Source organism: Sycon ciliatum, chromosome 1 (genome assembly GCF_964019385.1).
Source record: "Sycon ciliatum chromosome 1, ocSycCili1.1, whole genome shotgun sequence".
In the NCBI taxonomy this organism is placed as follows: domain Eukaryota; kingdom Metazoa; phylum Porifera; class Calcarea; order Leucosolenida; family Sycettidae; genus Sycon; species Sycon ciliatum.
Genome location: NC_088643.1, coordinates 52,384,009 through 52,403,381, shown reverse-complemented (window position 1 = coordinate 52,403,381; position 19,373 = coordinate 52,384,009). Strand labels below are relative to the sequence as shown.

The 19,373-nt window shown below is 47.2% G+C and overlaps 2 protein-coding genes across 2 annotated transcripts; both read right to left on the bottom strand.

Annotated features, from left to right (window-relative positions):
• Positions 1 to 6,621: 6,621 nt before the first annotated feature.
• On the bottom strand, positions 6,622 to 8,859 carry LOC135805385 (uncharacterized). The gene has a single exon (XM_065319416.1). It carries the CDS (start codon positions 8,857 to 8,859, stop codon positions 6,622 to 6,624), a length of 2,238 nt encoding a protein of 745 aa, XP_065175488.1.
• Positions 8,860 to 16,674: 7,815 nt separating this feature from the next.
• LOC135830980 (protein krueppel-like) lies at positions 16,675 to 19,040 on the bottom strand. The gene has a single exon (XM_065343224.1). It carries the CDS (start codon positions 18,991 to 18,993, stop codon positions 17,428 to 17,430), a length of 1,566 nt encoding a protein of 521 aa, XP_065199296.1. The 5' UTR covers positions 18,994 to 19,040; the 3' UTR covers positions 16,675 to 17,427.
• Between the last annotated feature and the right edge of the window lie 333 nt (positions 19,041 to 19,373).

The window sequence follows — 19,373 nt, the reverse complement described above, 5'->3', positions numbered from 1 at the left end:
AAGAGGTACAAATTGATCTGGAACAGCTGGATTTGGTGTACGCTACGTACAGATTGGATCCAGACATGGCCGACAAGATCACGTTACCTCGAGAGCTATACTATCACACGTGGTGCCCCAGACTCGTGCAAAAAACCATTTCTGATGCGCAGGGAACGATCGAGATTCTGCAAAATGCCGACATCCCCAGAAGAATGATTCTCTTCTTTACCGATCTTGATTTGGGGAAAACTCCGACCGGTGCATACGGAAATAATGCGTATAATTGCTCCAATCGTCTAGCAATGGTACATGGAGGTTTAACGCAGCTTCGCGTGATGGTAAACGACGAACCGGTGTTCGATAGCCCCCTGCGATTTGAGTGGGCGCTAGGTGCTGGAGACGGATACTACGATCCTGATAAATCGTCGTATCTTCGTGCTCTGTCTCTGGTTCAAAACTTTTTCGGGAAAGGCTATCGGAAAGAGGTTCCCATCGATTCCAAGGACTTCTGCAACACGTACTTTATGATACCGATCAGTCTGAATTTAGACAAGCATCTGGATAACCCCAAGCTGCGCGGTAATTTGAGCATCGACTATCAGTTCACCGACAATCGGGATGCTCCCGTCCGAGCACCCGGTAGCGGACAAAACAAGAGCTTGAAGGCCAACCTGCTCTGCCTCGACAAGTACATGTACACGTTCAGCAAGGATCAGGGTATCAAGTACGAAGTTGTTTAAAAAATATGGAAATAAAAATTAAAAAAAAAAAAATTTATCACTAACATTAATGAAGCGATAGTCGGAATAATGTATGCGGGGGGTGATTTACGTACCATTCCACGTCCTCCATCAAACAGCGGAGGTGCTAGATCTACGAGAGACGTGACTCGCAGCAGCATGATGGATCCGGTAATGTTACAAATGTTAACTCAGAGAGGGGGTCTCTCATCCCATTCCGGGGGGAGTTCGGTGAACGAAGGTGTCCTGAACGTGCAGATGAAAAAGTCCGCAACCAGATTACCTCAAAGAGGCGGGAGAACTCGGGGCCGGAGAAGGAGAAGGAGGACGCCGGGAATTCGAGGAAGAGGATTCGGAAGCTTTTTGAAGAAAGCTGCACGATTTGGTGCTAAAGCGCTAAAGAGCGACACCGGTAGAGCGCTGGTGAAAAACCTCGGTACGAGAGCCGGGACTGCGCTGTTGAACAAGGCTATGAACAAGGCCAGCCGCATGGGTCTGTCCGATGACATGCGAGAAGGACTTCAAAGTCGCCTGACGCAAGGTTTGGACGCCGGACTCGACACGGGTCTTGATAAAATTTCATCGATTGCAGGTAGCGGCGGTATGACCCGTCCTGAAAGCCTTTTCGCACAAAAAATACTGCGCAACATCAACTAGTAGTGCAGGAAGCATGGATTTCATTTCTCTACTTTCCAAGCCGTCGAGGGTCGTAAACAAGGTGAGCGGCAGCGGACGAAGAGCATTGAAACGCGACTCACGACAAGATGCAAGCGAGGGTACACCGAAACGATCGACATCCGTGCACACGAGCGGGTTGAAAATGCCCGGATTGAAGTTCGAAAGGAAGCCGTGGTTTTCGGAACTCATACCCGCCCTGAAGCAATGGGGTCAGAATGTGATGTTTTTAGGTCAAAGCAACATGGGTAAATCCTACTTCATGAGGAAGCTCTTGAGTGAAGTGAAGCCCGAACGGCTCGTAGTCATTTCGAACACGCCAGCTGATCAGTACAATCTAGAAGGTCTAAAGTCCTTCAAGCACTACTCCGTCATGCCGGAGTGCATCGAAGACATGGAATTGGAACCTCAAACCTACGTGATCATAGACGATATACGCATTATGGGGTTGAAGCACGGCAGCCAGCGAGAATGTCTCTACAAGTTTTTCACGATGTACAGTCATCATCATCAGCTGAACGTCTTTTTCCTTTCCCAGAGCTTCGACAACATGAAGGATATGAAGATCAACGCTAATTTCCTGTACTTGTTTCGCTTCACCGACAGGAGTAACATCAAGCGGTATTTGAATACGCTTTTTGGCGGCTCATCGGTAAAATCTGCGCTGACTTTCAAACTTTATGAAAAGCTGTTGATTATGTGTCAGAGACCAATTCTTGCCATAGACTGTTCTAAGAACACCTACTCAACTTATTGTGATGGAGAAAGCAATAAAGTTAATTTCGAATGAATCGGTCTATTTTGTAAACTTCTTCACTTTTGGCCTAAATCTTAGCCTAAATTTTAGCCTGAAGACCACCCCAAAATCTAGCGCAAATTTTGGCCAATTTAAAAAAAAAAAAAAAAAAAAAAAAAAAAAAAAACCTCGTATACATTTGAGTACGTCCGGTGCGAGTCATGGATCACTTACTCGTACAATTTTCATCGGGGTTACCCAGTACTATAAGGGCTATAAATAAAAAGGGTTTGTTCAGAATACCGAAGAAGAAACGACTTCTCGTTCTAAAACACATTCAAGAGCACCCCGAATACGTAATAGTGAAGAGGCGCAGGACTTGGGAAGTCTTGGGCACCGCTCCCCCGATGACGCAGAAGGGAGGTAACAGCTACAACGCTTTTCTGAAAAATGCCAAAAAAGTTCTTTCCAACGTACCCGGAAATCCGCTGGAAAATGTCAGTCTTTTGGAGCTGCAAAAAGATGCTCAGATCAAACGGCTTTACGAGGATGTCTTCAAGCACAACCCGGATCTGATAGGGTACGACTCGGTGAGAAATGCGATCGCATCGACCATCCTCAACTACGATGGTAGCAGCGGCCAGATACGAGATTCTCGTTCGGATGCGCGAAGGAAAAGAGCTGATGCTGGCACAGTGACGACGGCATCTTCTGCCAGTTCATGGGGATTGAGTCGCCCTCACGAATTCGACCTATGGACTCTTCAGCTGATGGATAATTTGCTCAAAGAAAAGGATATACCTGGGGAATTCCTACAAAGCCCATACTTCACAAACAGAACGTCTCTGCTGAGGTTGTATGAGCAGGATCGCGAACATTATCGAAGCATTGTCGAGCGTCACATAGAGCAATTGGAATCGGAAACTGCTCACGACTATAAGGTGTTGGTCAATCGAGTGTCACAACAATACCTCGCTCGATACCCCTTCAGAGTAATGGCGGAGACTTTCAAGGATAAGTTCAATTTCGTAAATCTAGGCCCTAAAGTCGCTAGCCTCGAGATGCTGTCCAGCGTGGTTAGTAGCGCATATGATAAATTTCCAACTCTCGATGCTCTCCGACAGGCTTATGCGGCCTCGGACGAAGCAAAGTACGTAAACGTTAACGATTTCATGAAACCAATCCAGAGTAGTCTGACTAGTGATGAAGGGTTCGCTCATCAACTGTTCAAAACCAATACAAGAACCAGAAAAAAAGTCCAGGAAATCCTTGCGGGCAAGACCATACCGTAGCTGTTAAAAAAAAAATAATAATAATAATAATAATTTAAAAAAAAAAAAACTATCAAATCGTAAGGAGCGTACCATGGAGAAGGTGTTTTTGAACTATGCTCTAACAAATCATGATATCAATCATGTTCTGCAAGATGTCCGCGCCTTTCGGGGCGTCGGTGCATATGACCACCTACCACATTTGGATACCGGTCAGTTCTGCATAGTGAACACGGACAACGTGCACTCATCGACCACCAGCCCCCCTGAAGGCGGACATCATTGGATAACGATCTACCGGGACGGGCGGTGCATTATCATCTTCGATAGCTTTGGCAGAAGCTTACATGATATCGGGGTCGATTATGATGAGGTGGACTTTCACCGCTCCATTGCGAGTAGATTTCCCCCATACAAGTACGATTTGATCACAACAACTCAATCGATACAGCATTCCCAAAGTTCTGTTTGTGGGTGGTATTGTATTCTAGCAGGTCTTCATCTTCTCACCTTTGGCGTAACGCAGACCCTTCTCTTTTTTAAAGAAATGTTCGGATCGAATTTACGTCATAACGACGAGATTCTTTTTTTTTTTTTTTTTTTTTTTTTTTAACTTTGTTTTACTTCGCAAAATCCAAACGGGAATTTCTTCCCAATGACAAGGTAGCGAAGAGAGAAAAAAAGAAGGAAAGAAAAAGTGTGTATGCACTGGAAATGATAGTCAGCTGGAAATCGGATCCATTGTCAAACATGGCATTTGCTACTGTTCCATGTAGTCAACGAGCAATTGCGTAGGGTTCACATCATCAAGTGCATGCTCAGAACAGGCGTGTTCGGTCGAGATGTGAGACGGAACGTCAAAAGTCTCACCGATCTAATGAATCATAGGATCAGAAAATAATTTCACTCAATATTTATCTACAATGGCTGAGAGCGAGTGGGAGAGGGAACTCGATAGGTTGGTCAGCGGGCGAAAGCCCACCGACTGGCATCAGCTTGCCAAAGAACTGCATCGGCCGAGACGAATCCATTTCAGACGACGCTCCGTTCGAAGCACTGGCGTGGATGAAATTTGGAGCGCTGACCTCGTCGACATGCAAGCTTACGCACGACAGAATCAAAACTATAAATTTCTCCTCACCGTCATCGACCTGTACTCTCGCTATGCTTGGGCCATTCCTTTGAAGCGTAAAACAGGCATCGAAGTCAGAGATGCTTTTCGCCGAATTGTCAACACGTCCGATCGCATTCCTAAAAAGTTATGGGTAGATCGAGGAAAGGAATTCTACAACTCGTCCATGAACGTGTGGAGAGGTGAAAATGACATCGACATTTACAGCACTAACAACGAGGGGAAGGCCGTCGTTATCGAGCGCTTCAACCGTACCCTGAAGAGCAGGATGTGGAAACACTTTACGGAAACCGGAACGTACAAATACGTCGACGTGCTACCCAGGCTACTGCACAGCTACAACACTACCAAGCACAGAGTCATCTCGCAAACCCCGAGCGAAGCTGCTCATGGAAAAAACATTCGCATCGCAACACGCCAGACAGATCAACCCCCCAAGTATCACACAGGAGCGAAGGTTCGCATCTCGAAACAGAAAGGTCACTTTGAAAAAGGTTACACGCCAAATTGGAGTGAGGAAGTGTTTCAGATCAGGAAGGTTCTATTCACAGATCCGGTTACGTATCAGTTGGAAGATCTAAAAGGTGAAGAACTTACAGGCGGTTTCTATGAAAATGAATTGCAGCGAGCTAAAGAAACCGGACTGAGACTGAACAAAGTGATTAAAACGAAGCGCAATACATCTCTAGTATCTTTCAAAGGCTATCCAGCCAAGTTTGATGAGTGGTTAAGAAAATCTCAAGTTAATCGGTTGCGTAAGAATAAAATATTGTGAGAATAAAATATTATGAGAACACTATGTATTTCATGAAGTGAGCGAATGGTCTGCCGCTACGCTAAGATGTGTTATGCCGGTATCTTATAATGTCCATATGCAAGTGTGCTCACACCGTCGTCGAGGATGTACCTCTTGCTATCGAACGGTGATAGCGCCACTTTGCGGATGGTCTCACCATAGATGTGGTGATTCCGGCTGCGCAGCACATTCATCTCTCTCTCGATGCTCTGCTGATCGCGTAGAAGGCAGTCCTTGTACGTCGAGAACTGCAGAGTATCGTTCACGACGGACTTCTTCACACCCTTCGCACGCTTTGCTGACTCTTCGCCGGTGTACGCGTACATCTTTGAGCGAAGCCCCACGAACTCGCTCATGATGCGTCCACCCAGCTCATCCTTGAACTTGCCGACGACTTTCTTGTTTGCGAGGGAGTGCAGAGGATGGTCAGTCGGATAGTTGGACGTATCGTACTGATCCATCATGTCACTCATGTCCGCATACAGGTCGGCCGTGGCGTACTGCAGGATGAACGAGTCGGTGTCCGTGTAACACAGCCGTACGTTCTGACCATAGCGTGGCTTCAGAGTGTCGTAGAAGAAGCTGTACATCAGCACCTTCGACAACTCTAGGATGGAGAAACCCACGTATATAGGTTTGTTCAAGTGAACTTTACACTTGAAGAACTCCACCGCCACCAGGTCGTTGTCGTACACGATACTGCGCTTGTACGTTGGCTTGACGATGGCACGCCGCAGCCTGTCCACCTCTTCTTCCGAGCGGACAAGCTTCAGGTTCAAGCGGCGACGGACGTTCTCCATCGTCTTGCCAAACACTGCATTGTTCATGAGTTTGTAGAAATCTTTCTCAAACTCCGATGCAGCATTCGTACGCAGATCGGTGTTCAGCTGGATGTACGAGCGCATCCACGGACGCTGCGTGAACTGGAGGACGCGATGCACTTCACTCACTTCCACGCCAAGCGCCACGTACGCCTGCAGATTTACGTAGTGGCACACGTAGCGGGTTTTTGGCAGCAGAGTGAGCATCAGCTTCTTCTCCTTCTGCTTGCCCAAGCCGAGCTGTTGCGCCAGCTGCTGCTGATGCGGCGACAGCATGTCGTCCGTCACGCACATATTCTCGGGGCAAGGAGGATACTCGTTTAGCGCATCGTGCACACCATCGGGAATCGTGAGATCACACTCCACGATGTATCCCACAGGCGAATCGTGGGGGTGCGTCATGACGATGTCGTCCACGAGATCATCGCTGATGTCCTCCACGAACTTGAAGTCGCCGATGGGCAGGGGCTACTGCATGGCCCAGCCGTACAGATTATTTGCGTCGACGTACTGCAGATACGTCATAGGCTTCGAGGGATCGTACCCGTCTGGGATAAGATCGTTGTTAGCCTCGGCGTACCTCTGCACACTCATGCTGATTCCACCGCGGATGCCGTGCTCGATGAAGGTGTGCATCGTCACGTCAGACAGCAGGTCCAGACTGACGTCGGACACCTTGAGCAGCGCACTCCACGCAAACCCGGGCAGCGTATAGTAGTTGGCCGGATCTAGCGAGTACGTGGCGATGGCGGTGGTGCGGAAGTTCTCAAATATATCCGCCAGCAAGTACACGTCCGTCTTCAGGTAAAGATCATGATAATCACGCAGAGTGACACAATCAAACCTGTTCCAGACGGTTTGCGCGTGACGGTACTCGTCATCGGTGATGTGTGCCTCGGACAGCGACGAGTAGAACTTCTCCCGTGGGGGGAGACTCTCTTCGTCGAAGCGGCTGAACGAGTCCATGTACTCGTACGGGTATACACCTTTCCGAAGCAGAAGATCCGTCTTCTCGGGATCTCCCCCATGCAGATCACGCATGCGGACGAACGCTTCTCCAGGTGTTGCCTTCGCAAGCTTATCCAGCGAAGTGCTGAGAAAAGCGTACGAGTCGATGAACACGAACTGCCGCCACATCATAGCGATGTACTTTTCCGTGTTGGACGGAACGATGTTGATGGAGCCGCGCTCCTCCGTGTGCTCCTTGTCTCCAGCATCTTGGTACGTCACTTCGTCAATCTTCGTTTTACCGAGATGACTGACGATGTGATGCGCGTCGTACCCCTTGAGATTGTGGAACACCACCGGGATGTTCACCTTGCCGGGTACGATGCGCAGCTGAAGATTACAGGAGTTGTGCGCTGCTCCGCGAAACGCACCCGTCATGTGATCGTGGTCACGCACACGATCCCCTCCGAGACGACGTTTACATATCCAGCAATCCCTGGCGCTGAGAAAACCAGCCTCCTCATCAGGCGTCAGGTTCATAGGGCGACGATTCTCCAAGTCTTCACGAATGGAAACTTCCTGCAGTTCCAGGGAGGTCAGGAACTGCTCTACTGAATCTTCGCCCGTATGCTGGAACGTATCAGTCACGGTGCCATCACTGCGCACGACGATGTATGCGGCAGAACAGGGTATGTGCTCCGAGTGCTGCTTCGTCTTCCCCCCAATGCTTTTAGGCTCAGCATGAGGTGTGATGATGCTCTCGAAATCAGCATAAATCACATACGGTGCACGAAGCTGCTTCTCGTACTGCGTGAAACGCAGCTTTTCACCCTTCTGCGGCATCACCGCCCGCGCGATGAGATGGTCTTTACAATGCAGCTGGTGACTCTCCAGAGCTGCCTGAGTGCTCAACACGTTCAGGCATCGGTAGCACACCTTCCGCCCACGACGACTTTTGTTGGCTACCAGCCGACCCATGTTCTTTATGAACACCCAGTGCTGCACGTTACGTTCGTCCTCAGTTTGACCAGAAAACAGGAGCAGATTGATGGCTTCCTGAGGATCGCCTTTTCTGGTCAGACGAAGCGGAACGACAGTCTTCCCATCATCCGATATGCCGAAAACGTTGACGGCGAGATCGGCATTGTTCTGCTCCAACGTCGTGATGGCACACATACTAGCTGGAAACTCTACACCGGCAAAGTTCAGCTCGTCGACGTATGGAACGTACTTCGTTGCACGATTGTAGTTTGCACCGACATCCTCGTGATGTTTTGCAGCCAGCAGAGCCCACTGCAAACATCGATTGTCGTTGCTGATGATGTTGAGGCAGGCTGTCTTAGCCTTGATGTGCTGGGGGAGTTGGATGAACGTTCCACCTCCCATCGGCACAAATTTCGACAATTCCAGATATACGGCTTCGACGTGATCCACGATCCACCCCGATCCATTCCGGACAAACTCATCGATTTGAGCATCGATCTCTGCTGCAGCACTATCCAGTTTGTACCGAACATCATCATCATTCAGGATGATGGTGGTTCGCGTGCGCACGAAGAAGCTGATGAACACCTTGTCACCGGTGACACCATCCTGCTTCAACAAGCGCAGTTGAAGGACAATAGCTACTTTGTATCTCCCAAACTCGAGGACGTCATCGCGAAGCAGCTCACTGAGGCTCCTGTCCATCAGCTGCAACAAAACGCTAGCATCCTGGTACTCTCCAGCACCAAGATTGCAGACGTAGTTCCTGAGCATTCTCGCATTATGCTCGAGCTCGAACTCGAACATTCGCATCACTCGGCTTGGTTGGGACATCTTGTAGCTAAATGTACTTTCAACTAAACAAACTTACTTTCACCTTTCTTCATCGAAGGAAAATAAATTATGAACAAGTAAAAGGAAAAGCATCTAGAGTACTTCGCCCGCGTTCTGTTTGAACCCGTTCAAACTTGTCGTTGGTTCTAGTTGATTCCAGAAACTTCCGCCTGATCGGAGTACGCTGTGCGTACTCTGAGCATCGCGAGGAGTAGGAAACCATCGACATTTTGCTACTCTCTCTGATTGCTGCAGACCGGGGAGTAGTAAAAGTATAGTATTTTACTACTCCCTGATGCAGACAGCGCGCGCGCGTACGGCGCACTCCTCGTAACCTTTTGACCTGCGTACGCGAGGGTTCGGGCGCGCTTTTGATGTGTATCCTGCACGCGGGTCTCGTTTTGACTGGCTTTGTGGTTTGATGCGTACAAACTTGAAAATTTCAAACTCGTCGGGGCAAGTGGTGTGTACGTATATCGAATCAATCTTCATTTCCTCAAATCATTCCGTAGTGACGGTGTTCCTTTTTTCATGTAGTCCTGGAATTATTTTAGCCTAGTCGTTTAGTCGGACAAGAGACGGACGTCCCTCTTCATCTCCTTGCAGCATTGCTTCGTGCAAGGTATGTGATCGTCGGCCATTGCATGTCTATCGGATCGTAGTCTGATTCCATATATAGATGCAGATATTTATTTTTTCGTAATTTTCAGCGTTTGATTTATTTTTTCGTAACTTTTCATCGTTTACAGCTGCAACACTATCGTCATACATCTGCGCGTGTGAATGCACATGTGCATCTTACCTGGTGATGAGCATGACCCTCCCCCCGATTGAATTGTTGTATAAATTCATGCAAGGTAAGTAAAATAGTTTACTAAGTCTTGCTGTTAGGTAAATCGGGGGGAGGATTTTTTTCCACCGACTCTCCAGTACCTGTAGACACGTATGTGATGGGGTTATTACGGACGTCATCAAAGAGTTGATGGGGGGTTGCGATGGTGATTGGGTTAGCATAACGATAGGATCTGTACACATAACAAGATTTGCTAATAGGGTATATAGGACCTGTACGCACACACACATATAAGAATAACGATAGGATCTGTGCACGTAACAACTAGATCTAGGACATATATAGGACTTGTACACATATAAGATGATTATTAGGGTTTGCTGAGTGTTGTTGTTGCCGTTGTGATCTGTAGTACCTGCACACATAAAAAGAGTAGAGTTGGCATGGTAATAGGATTGTCATGGTGATAGGGTTACTAGGGTTATCGTCTATCGAACTATTAGGGTTATCATCACCAGAAAAATTAGGGTTATCGTCATGGTGATAGGGTTATCAGGAATATTAGGGTTATGGCTATCGGGATTATTAGGGTTATCGCCATGGTGATAGGTTTAGGTGTTATCAGAAATATTAGGGTTATCGCCATGGTGATAGGGTTATCATCATCCGGAATATTAGGGTTATCGTCATGGTAATAGCCCTAGGGTTAGGGTTATCACCCTAGGGCTATCAGGAGAATAAAGTATAAAAAGGCCAATGAAGGTAATGATACTGAGTAGAGTGGGTAATGAAGGTAATGATACTGAGTAGAGTGGGTAATGAAGTATTAAAAGCAAGTTAGGCCAGTAAAGGAAATGATAATATAATGCGTGCAAACCTTTGTTCTACATCATGAAGTGATCGAGTACTTGAACTTCGCACGAACTTTCGCAATTTTGCACTCGCCACTTGTACTTGTTGTCTTGGTGGTATGTATGGCAAGTAACCTGGAAATATGTGGCGACTGGATATGTTGTCTTCCTCGGTGTAAGACCATTGCTGGCTCTGGTGCTGATATCACATTACTGTAACTCAAAGGCGCAAACACATCATGATGTGCGAGTCATGCATTTACATTGCAGCTCTTGCATGTGGAAACAGCACGCCATCAACCTTAGACTCTTACCCTATCGACCATGACTTGTCACTTTTGCTAATTCTACCTTCCACGCACACCAACACCTATTGCCAGTCTGCAATCTGACCATTTACGTTTTCTCACCTGCATCGATCCTCAACACTTACCACCCACAACTTCAGCACCGCTAACTGAGAAATATTCTCACCTGCATCTTACCACTGAATCTCATCACCATCAGCTACTTTTAAACCATTTGAAAAAAAACTCTATCCATCACCGAGAATCCTGCGTATTCACTACAAACGCTTGGTTAGAATCTGAAATATTTCTTTATGTTTCGACTTGTGTACCAATTCTTGGCCATGGACAATAGCCATGCACTCAGGATGAGCTATTTTGCCTTGGATCAACTCAGTCAGAGTAATGAAGCGGCAGGTACCTACACTCATAACAGATTGGTTCAACCAGGGAGTCGCAAAATACCGGGAGGCGACACGCCACACATTTCACGATCCGAGGATTGCTGCACTCGACCCGCGAAATTTTATGCGTGATTGAAACGTCGTCGTCATCTTCTTTTTCTCAATTGTTTTTGCTATGCTTCGAGGCCTATTCTGGATCTCCAGAGCGAAAGCTGGTTGTTTCTGATACGAACTACGCATTACCTTAGGTTGAGCCGTGGCTTTTAATTTTTTTGGGAAGTTCACTGCTTTGGAGACGACGGAATGTCAAGGTAAGTTATTCACGAAATGTACTCAAATTTGAATTGAGTAAGTGCGAATGACACCCTGTTTTCGGAATAGTTCTCCACTAAACACACCATGCCCATGGCCCCTTCATGTTGTCCAAGTTCCATTCTCGGTTTGTGTGAAGTTTCGAGATGAAGATCGATGATGCACTCACCTTTTCATGGAAGGGAAAAAAAGTAGCATATCAAACAGAATCTATGCAACATTTGATGCCACTATCCTCATTCTTCTGCATTCAAAGTGTTTCACATTATGGTCCATGAACTACACACAATATTTGTCATTTCTTAACTGTTCATAGCTGACACCTATTGCCAGTCTGCAATCTGACCATTTACGTTTTCTCACCTGCATCGATCCTCAACACTTACCACCCACAACTTCAGCACCGCTAACTGAGAAATATTCTCACCTGCATCTTACCACTGAATCTCATCACCATCAGCTACTTTTAAACCATTTGAAAAAAAACTCTATCCATCACCGAGAATCCTGCGTATTCACTACAAACGCTTGGTTAGAATCTGAAATATTTCTTTATGTTTCGACTTGTGTACCAATTCTTGGCCATGGACAATAGCCATGCACTCAGGATGAGCTATTTTGCCTTGGATCAACTCAGTCAGAGTAATGAAGCGGCAGGTACCTACACTCATAACAGATTGGTTCAACCAGGGAGTCGCAAAATACCGGGAGGCGACACGCCACACATTTCACGATCCGAGGATTGCTGCACTCGACCCGCGAAATTTTATGCGTGATTGAAACGTCGTCGTCATCTTCTTTTTCTCAATTGTTTTTGCTATGCTTCGAGGCCTATTCTGGATCTCCAGAGCGAAAGCTGGTTGTTTCTGATACGAACTACGCATTACCTTAGGTTGAGCCGTGGCTTTTAATTTTTTTGGGAAGTTCACTGCTTTGGAGACGACGGAATGTCAAGGTAAGTTATTCACGAAATGTACTCAAATTTGAATTGAGTAAGTGCGAATGACACCCTGTTTTCGGAATAGTTCTCCACTAAACACACCATGCCCATGGCCCCTTCATGTTGTCCAAGTTCCATTCTCGGTTTGTGTGAAGTTTCGAGATGAAGATCGATGATGCACTCACCTTTTCATGGAAGGGAAAAAAAGTAGCATATCAAACAGAATCTATGCAGCATTTGATGCCACTATCCTCATTCTTCTGCATTCAAAGTGTTTCACATTATGGTCCATGAACTACACACAATATTTGTCATTTCTTAACTGTTCATAGCTGTTCATACTTGAAGTAACTGTGTTCTGAACACATTGCCTTCAGGAAACGTAAGGCTGAGTCGCCTGACCGACTGAGCAAAGTTCTCTGCGACGAAAGTCACACTATCCGCAAATGCACTCAAGGCGAATACCCGTAAATACCCTGTATACTGCTTGATCTACTTATCACAGAAGCATACACACACACGCACGCACACACATACCATGCATACGCCCGTCGCAAGAGAAGAACGCAAGTCTGCAAATGCACTGGATGTGCACCCACAGATTTTCTCTTATAGCAACGATAGCGAACAAGATCTGAATGAGACAGATCAAGACTTGCATCAGACAACTGTATAACCCACACAACTGGCAAAGCCATGTGAATCGACCACCAATGCACAACACACATACACCTTTGGACCTTTGGATGCCCATTGCTCCATGCAATGATAACATCAGGAGTTGCAGTATTTCCTGTGGCGAGTTAGATCATTGGGCCGACGGAAGTCCCTGCCACAGCCGCAAATGAACACTCTAGGCTTTGGCACAGCCGCACACATATACACACACCTGGTCCTGGTAAACACTGCCATTACGGTCACGTGTCCCCTTACGGGGCCGACAATATAGAACGACGAGCGGGACCATGTTCGAGAGAGCCATCTCCAGCAGCTATGGATCTGGCTTATCATCGGAAACGATTCCTCTCACGGCTGCCGCTAGAACTGGTCCATCACTCTCCACAACAGAGCGAACATTCCATGAGCCAACGCTCAGAGTCGTTCCAAGTTGTCGTCAACATGCGGTAGTTTGCTCCACTCGCGGGCTTGCAAAGCCTCGCGAAGGACTCCGAGGTGGGGGCGACGAGGAGAGTGTCGGCATCGTAACTATCCGACCAAGTCTCCTGTCGGTGAATACCCCACCTCAGGCACTGTTGGCCTGGACGGCTGGGGACACCCCAGGCCGTCCACAACGGCGAGAACAAGCACGGACGGAGGCCAGAAACAAGAGCCCGGAAAAGTACAACCGTCCTCCACCAGAGCAGAGAACACACACATTGTCAAGATGTTCAACTATTTGAAAGATTTTCTTATCGTCGGAAACGATTCCTCTCACGGCGGCCGCTCGAACTGGTCCATCACTCTCCACAACAGAGCAAACATTCCGTGAGCCAATGCTCAGAGTCGTTCCAAGTTGTCGTCTTCGTGCGGTAGTTTGCTCCACTCGCGGGCTTGCAAGGCCTCGCGAAGGACTCTGAGGTGGGGGCGACGAGGAGAGTGTCGGCATCGTAACTATCCGACCAAGTCTCCTGTCGGTGAATACCCCACCTCAGGCACTGTTAGCCTGGACGGCAGGGGACACCCCAGGCCGTCCACAACGGCGAGAACAAGCACGATTGGAGGCCAGAAACAAGAGCACACACACACACGCACGCACGCACACACACACACACACATACACACACACACGCATGCTCGTGCAACATTCACATGTCACTGCTTCAGTTGTTTTTAGCTGTGTCATATTGTGTCTAATACAGAGCTTCACTTTGGGAAAAGCTGTTGAGATGCTGGAGAGCACTTGTTGCCATGCTTGCGAAATGCCAGCACCATTGCATGCCTTCAGCTGGCACACTTCCTGGCGTAGCAGATTTCCAAAACCTGATGCCTTGTGTAACTGTGTCCTGATAACATGCAGGAATGACTCCATCGCCTCAGTAACACCCGCCTGTCTCATTGTCAGCAGTTCGCAAATTCCATGGATTATTTCATCTTCCATAGGCCTGTACACCATTGTGGCACTGCCACTCTTACATGGATCTGCACATAGGCAAAGCAAGGGTTGAGGGCGGAGGTTTACATATAATGTCAACAATTTACATACTAGGTACACACGTAATTTTCAGGACATGAATAAAATAATATCCTGTCACAGTTTCAACACTGTCACATGTCATAGTGAACAGACAATACACCGTGGGCAGACTCCCATTTTTCGGGTGAGTTTGGGGCGCTTAGTATGCTACAGATTATACATTCGTGTTCACAAGGCCAAGACGAGACCAAAAAATGCAGACGAGAGAATCTCACCAGTAGTCCACAGCTGAACATCTCCGCAACTCAGGTCACCAAGTGGATACGTGGCGTCATCTACATCTTCCACGGTGGACTCATCACTTTGGCAGGCATCTCTGTCAAGCTCCATCATCCTTTACCCCGTCAAGGCACAAACTTAGAATCACCAAATCAACTGCTGACACTCGGACGATTCCTTGGGAGCAGGATTATTTTTTTGATTTTTGGGACCAAACAGCGAACGCATGACCTGCGCCGCTTTGACCTCATGGGGATTCTATATTTTTCCCTCAGCACTCGTGCCCGAGCTGAGTCAATCATCCGACGCGGTTGTGCATCTCGTGTCGCCTCCCGGTATTTTACGACTCCCTGGGTTCAACCGAAGACCAATCACACTGTGCACGGACACCATTCTCCTACCTCCGAAGTACGACTTAGGTCCCGGCAGATAATGCTGGAGAATTTGATGGATTCTGCTTTTCAATATACTCGCATTCTGCTCCAAAAAAGCACTGATAATGCTTGAATTCTGAATATACAAGATCCACAGAATTATTATTACTCAGCAGGCAAAGGCGTGGTAGCTGGAAGAAAAAACCCCGAACATGATTGTTATACGTAACTATTATGTTGGCATCAAAATTTATATATTTGTTCTATTTATCGCATGATTGTACTCGGCTCACACACATGTACATGTACATGTGTGTAATAAGCTGGGCCGCAAGTCACACAATCATCATGCCGCCTGTGTTTGGACCACAAGCATGGCATAGGGGATACACTCATGTATTCAAGTACAATGTACATGAACAGTGCCGCGTCGCTTCACTGTACACAAATGCATGCAATGCACGTACACTGTTTTTTTTTGGATGGCTGTATTTTTATTTTTTTCGCCCTCCCTCATTGATTTCATCGAATAAGGTGACGCGAAACATAGAAAAAAACGGCGTGGCCTTAGTTAGTTTTCTCCAAAACGTACGGGATTATGCTAGCGTAATGCTAGTTTCCAGAATGTGCTAAATATGCTAGATATAATGTTAGCAATGTCCGCTGGGGCCTAGCACCAATCCTTCAGCCTAACTACTTGGTGCGGGATCACCCGGGATACTAGCAGCCTGCATGACACACCACCCTTTCCGTCCTTGCCACAAGTCTCTACCGGCATTGACTCGATTGTAAATACAGAACTCGTACATCAAGATGTGTTTGCGCCTCCGGGTGATAGTAATTTGATGGCAGCACCAGAGCTGCCTCTAGTGCATGTGTGCGTGTTTTTTCTTGATATTCACCCTATGCTGGTGTCTTTGTTTGAGGTTTATGAAGTTGACGAAAAATTGGTAGCAAAGAAAACGGAGGTTTTTGTTGTTAGGCGGGAGATCGGGAGAGGTTTCAAAAACATCAAAAAATCGGGAGATCTTCTGGCTGATCGGGAGATTTGGAACCGCTACCAATGTCGATGGTGTCCTTTTTTGCGACCTCTTTGTACTCCGCTCTTCAGTACCTAATACCTTACAATGTCGGGATTGCATTCACTCCCCCAATAGCTTAGTTCTACCCTGCGTTTTTCATTCACGCTACGGTCTGTTTTATCTTTCTTATTTGGCTGAAGTCAGATAAAATAGAAATCCATCTGATATTCGCACTGCCGCATCCCCATTGCTATTTCGACATGCAGTACTTCGTAGAGTACCGATACATATTGTAACGGTATCACGGCCATTCGTACCCAGGGGCGCAGGACACAGGAGACGAGCACTCGTTTGTTTGCATTAACGTATTTGAACAAAGGACATGACGGGAAACCAGGGACAACAACTCCACTGGAAGGAACAAAAAGACTCAAAAAGACAAAACTGAAAACTCAAAAATCACGAATGCTCATATAACGCATCTATGCGAGGCAATAGACAGTTTGGGGAATGTCATCATGCAGAAAAACAACACATCGTTCTACATCACCTGCCCCATTGATGACATTCTAAAAAATCAGGACACGGAACAAACGAACACCACGTTCCACATGGACAACAGTCACATGAAGCAAAAGGAACCACAGCAAAAGAGAAAAACCACAAACGAACCAGCTGACATTGTATCAAAACAAGCCAAAACTTTATGCTATTTTGTATCATATAAATCACTGAAGTGATGGTTTTTGATCGCGGAGGGTGGAGGGATGTCTGCACCGGTAAATGCATTTTTAGGCAAGTACGAGTACACGTGCATGTATGGCGGTCTGGGTGTGGCACCATATTTTGGGAGTTGAGGGTACGAAACGTACATACCCAAATAGTAGTACTGAAGGCACACGTACACACGCACACATGTGATCAGATTCTTCTATTGCTCATATTCGGCACAGTGCGCCCCAGTGTGAAAAGCATGCCCCTGCCCATAATTGGAAATAATCTCCCGTAAACTGAAACTTCTGTCGCTGGTATCTTCTTATTTGCTGCTAATAGATCCTGCCGACTTTGTTGTTTTTGACCTGGTGATGGGAGGGCAATTGGGCAGTGTCTCTTTAGTTGCATCCACTGGCAGGTTTGGTTTGCGTCTCCATATTCGCCTTGTGGCGACGCACATGGCAGTTGCGGTTGGAGGACTGTGAGAATGCCTGTTCACAGCCCAGGATAGTGCACTTGTACGGTTTGTCACCTGTATGCGTTCTCTTGTGTCTGGTTAGTGTCGATAGCTGAGAAAAACGTGAGTTGCATCTGTCGCAATGATGTGGCTTCTCCCCGGTGTGTTTTCGGATGTGCACAGTTAGATTACGCTTATGCTTGAAGGCTCGTCCACACTCTGTGCAAGGATATGGCTTCTCGCCGGTGTGCACTGTCAAGTGTATTTTGAGCTGCGACGGACAAGAGAAACTCCTTTTGCATTGCGGGCAGACTATATTTGCTTTGGCAATTTTTTCAAGTTCATTTGTCGACGGCTGCTGTCCAAGTAAGTTACTCGGTGGTAGTGGCTCGCTGAGGTCATGGTGATGCTGTGGCATTACCTGCAGCCTGGGAATATGTGGTGGCTTGTGATGTTGTTGTTGCTGTTGTAGGCCTCTCGCTAGTGATGGTGATAGCAACACATCACTACCACGCGATGTCGCAAACACATCATGATTTAATCCTGTATTTACATCGGAGGGCATAGCGGTAGAGACTTTTGGCAGGTAGGGAAAGATTGCTGTATCACTCAAGCTGTTGAGTAGGTTAGGCTGAAAGAGTGGTTCCGCCTGACCTGAGTTTAAGGAGAATGGTGTCGCTGAGTAATCAGGTTCTTTCATTGACGGCTGCTGCCCAAGTAAGGTGCTCTGTGGAAGTGGCTCACTGAGGTCGTGACGACGACTTGGTGGCATTTCCGGTAAACTTGGAATATATTGTCGTCCTTGCCTTGACACGACCATCGCATTCGTGTCGCCAGTAGGCGCAAACACATCATGAGGGAATCCTATATTTCCAAATGAGCTGACGCCTTTAGAAACTTGTGGCGGGAACGGAAAGAGTGCTGCATCACTCAAGCTGTTGGAATTATGCTGGTTATCCGGCATTAGGCTATGCAGAAGGATCGGTTCCGTCTGACCTTGGTGGAAGGAGAATGTTGTCGCTGGGTTTTCAGGTTCTTTCATTGACGGCTGCTTTCCGAATACATTACTCTGTGGAAGTGACTGGCTGAGGTCGTGTGGACTTGGTAGCAAATCAAGTAAGCCAGTATTATTCGGCGGATGGAGATGCTGTCGTTTTGGCTGTAACGCTATTGCTAGCGCTGGTGCTGCCGTCAACGTACTATCACCCAAAGGCGCAAACGCATCATGATGTACGAGTCGTGTGTTCACATTGGAACCCATGCCCGTAGAGACTTCTGGCAAGGAGGGAAAAAGTACTCCATCAAAGAGGTTGTCATAGTGCTGGTGATCCTGAAGCTGAAGATTTGGTGCCGCCAAATTTTGTAGGTAGGAGAATGGTGTCGATGCGCTGCGTGATTGGTCTTGTGGAACTAAAGCGTCGTGAGCGTAGGGGTTTGCCGCTACACCACTGTGACTGAGTTGATCAAAGGTAAACTGGCTCATCCTGCTTGCGTTGCTATTGTCCATGGCAAAGACTAAAACTAACAAGGTGAAACGGAAACAAAATTGAGAGGTTCTGAACAACGGTTGCAGTGAATATGCAGGAATCTGGGTGGTGGTACGAGTTAATAGGGAGTTGATGGTGATGAGATACGATGTTGAGGTGCAGGTGGGAATGTCTCTCTGTTAGTGGTTCTGGAGTTATGCAATGTTAGTGCTGCGGATAGATACAGGTGAGAAAGGGGAAATTGTTAGGGGTGTAGGTGTGTAGTCTAACCATAGGTGTTGGTGTTCGTGGAAGATAGACGTTGCAAATGTGGCAAGACATGCTCGATAGGATATGTGAATCAGTGTGATGGTGTGCTGTATTAGTCTGCCATCAGCTGAAGGCGGGTAAGTGGTAATCT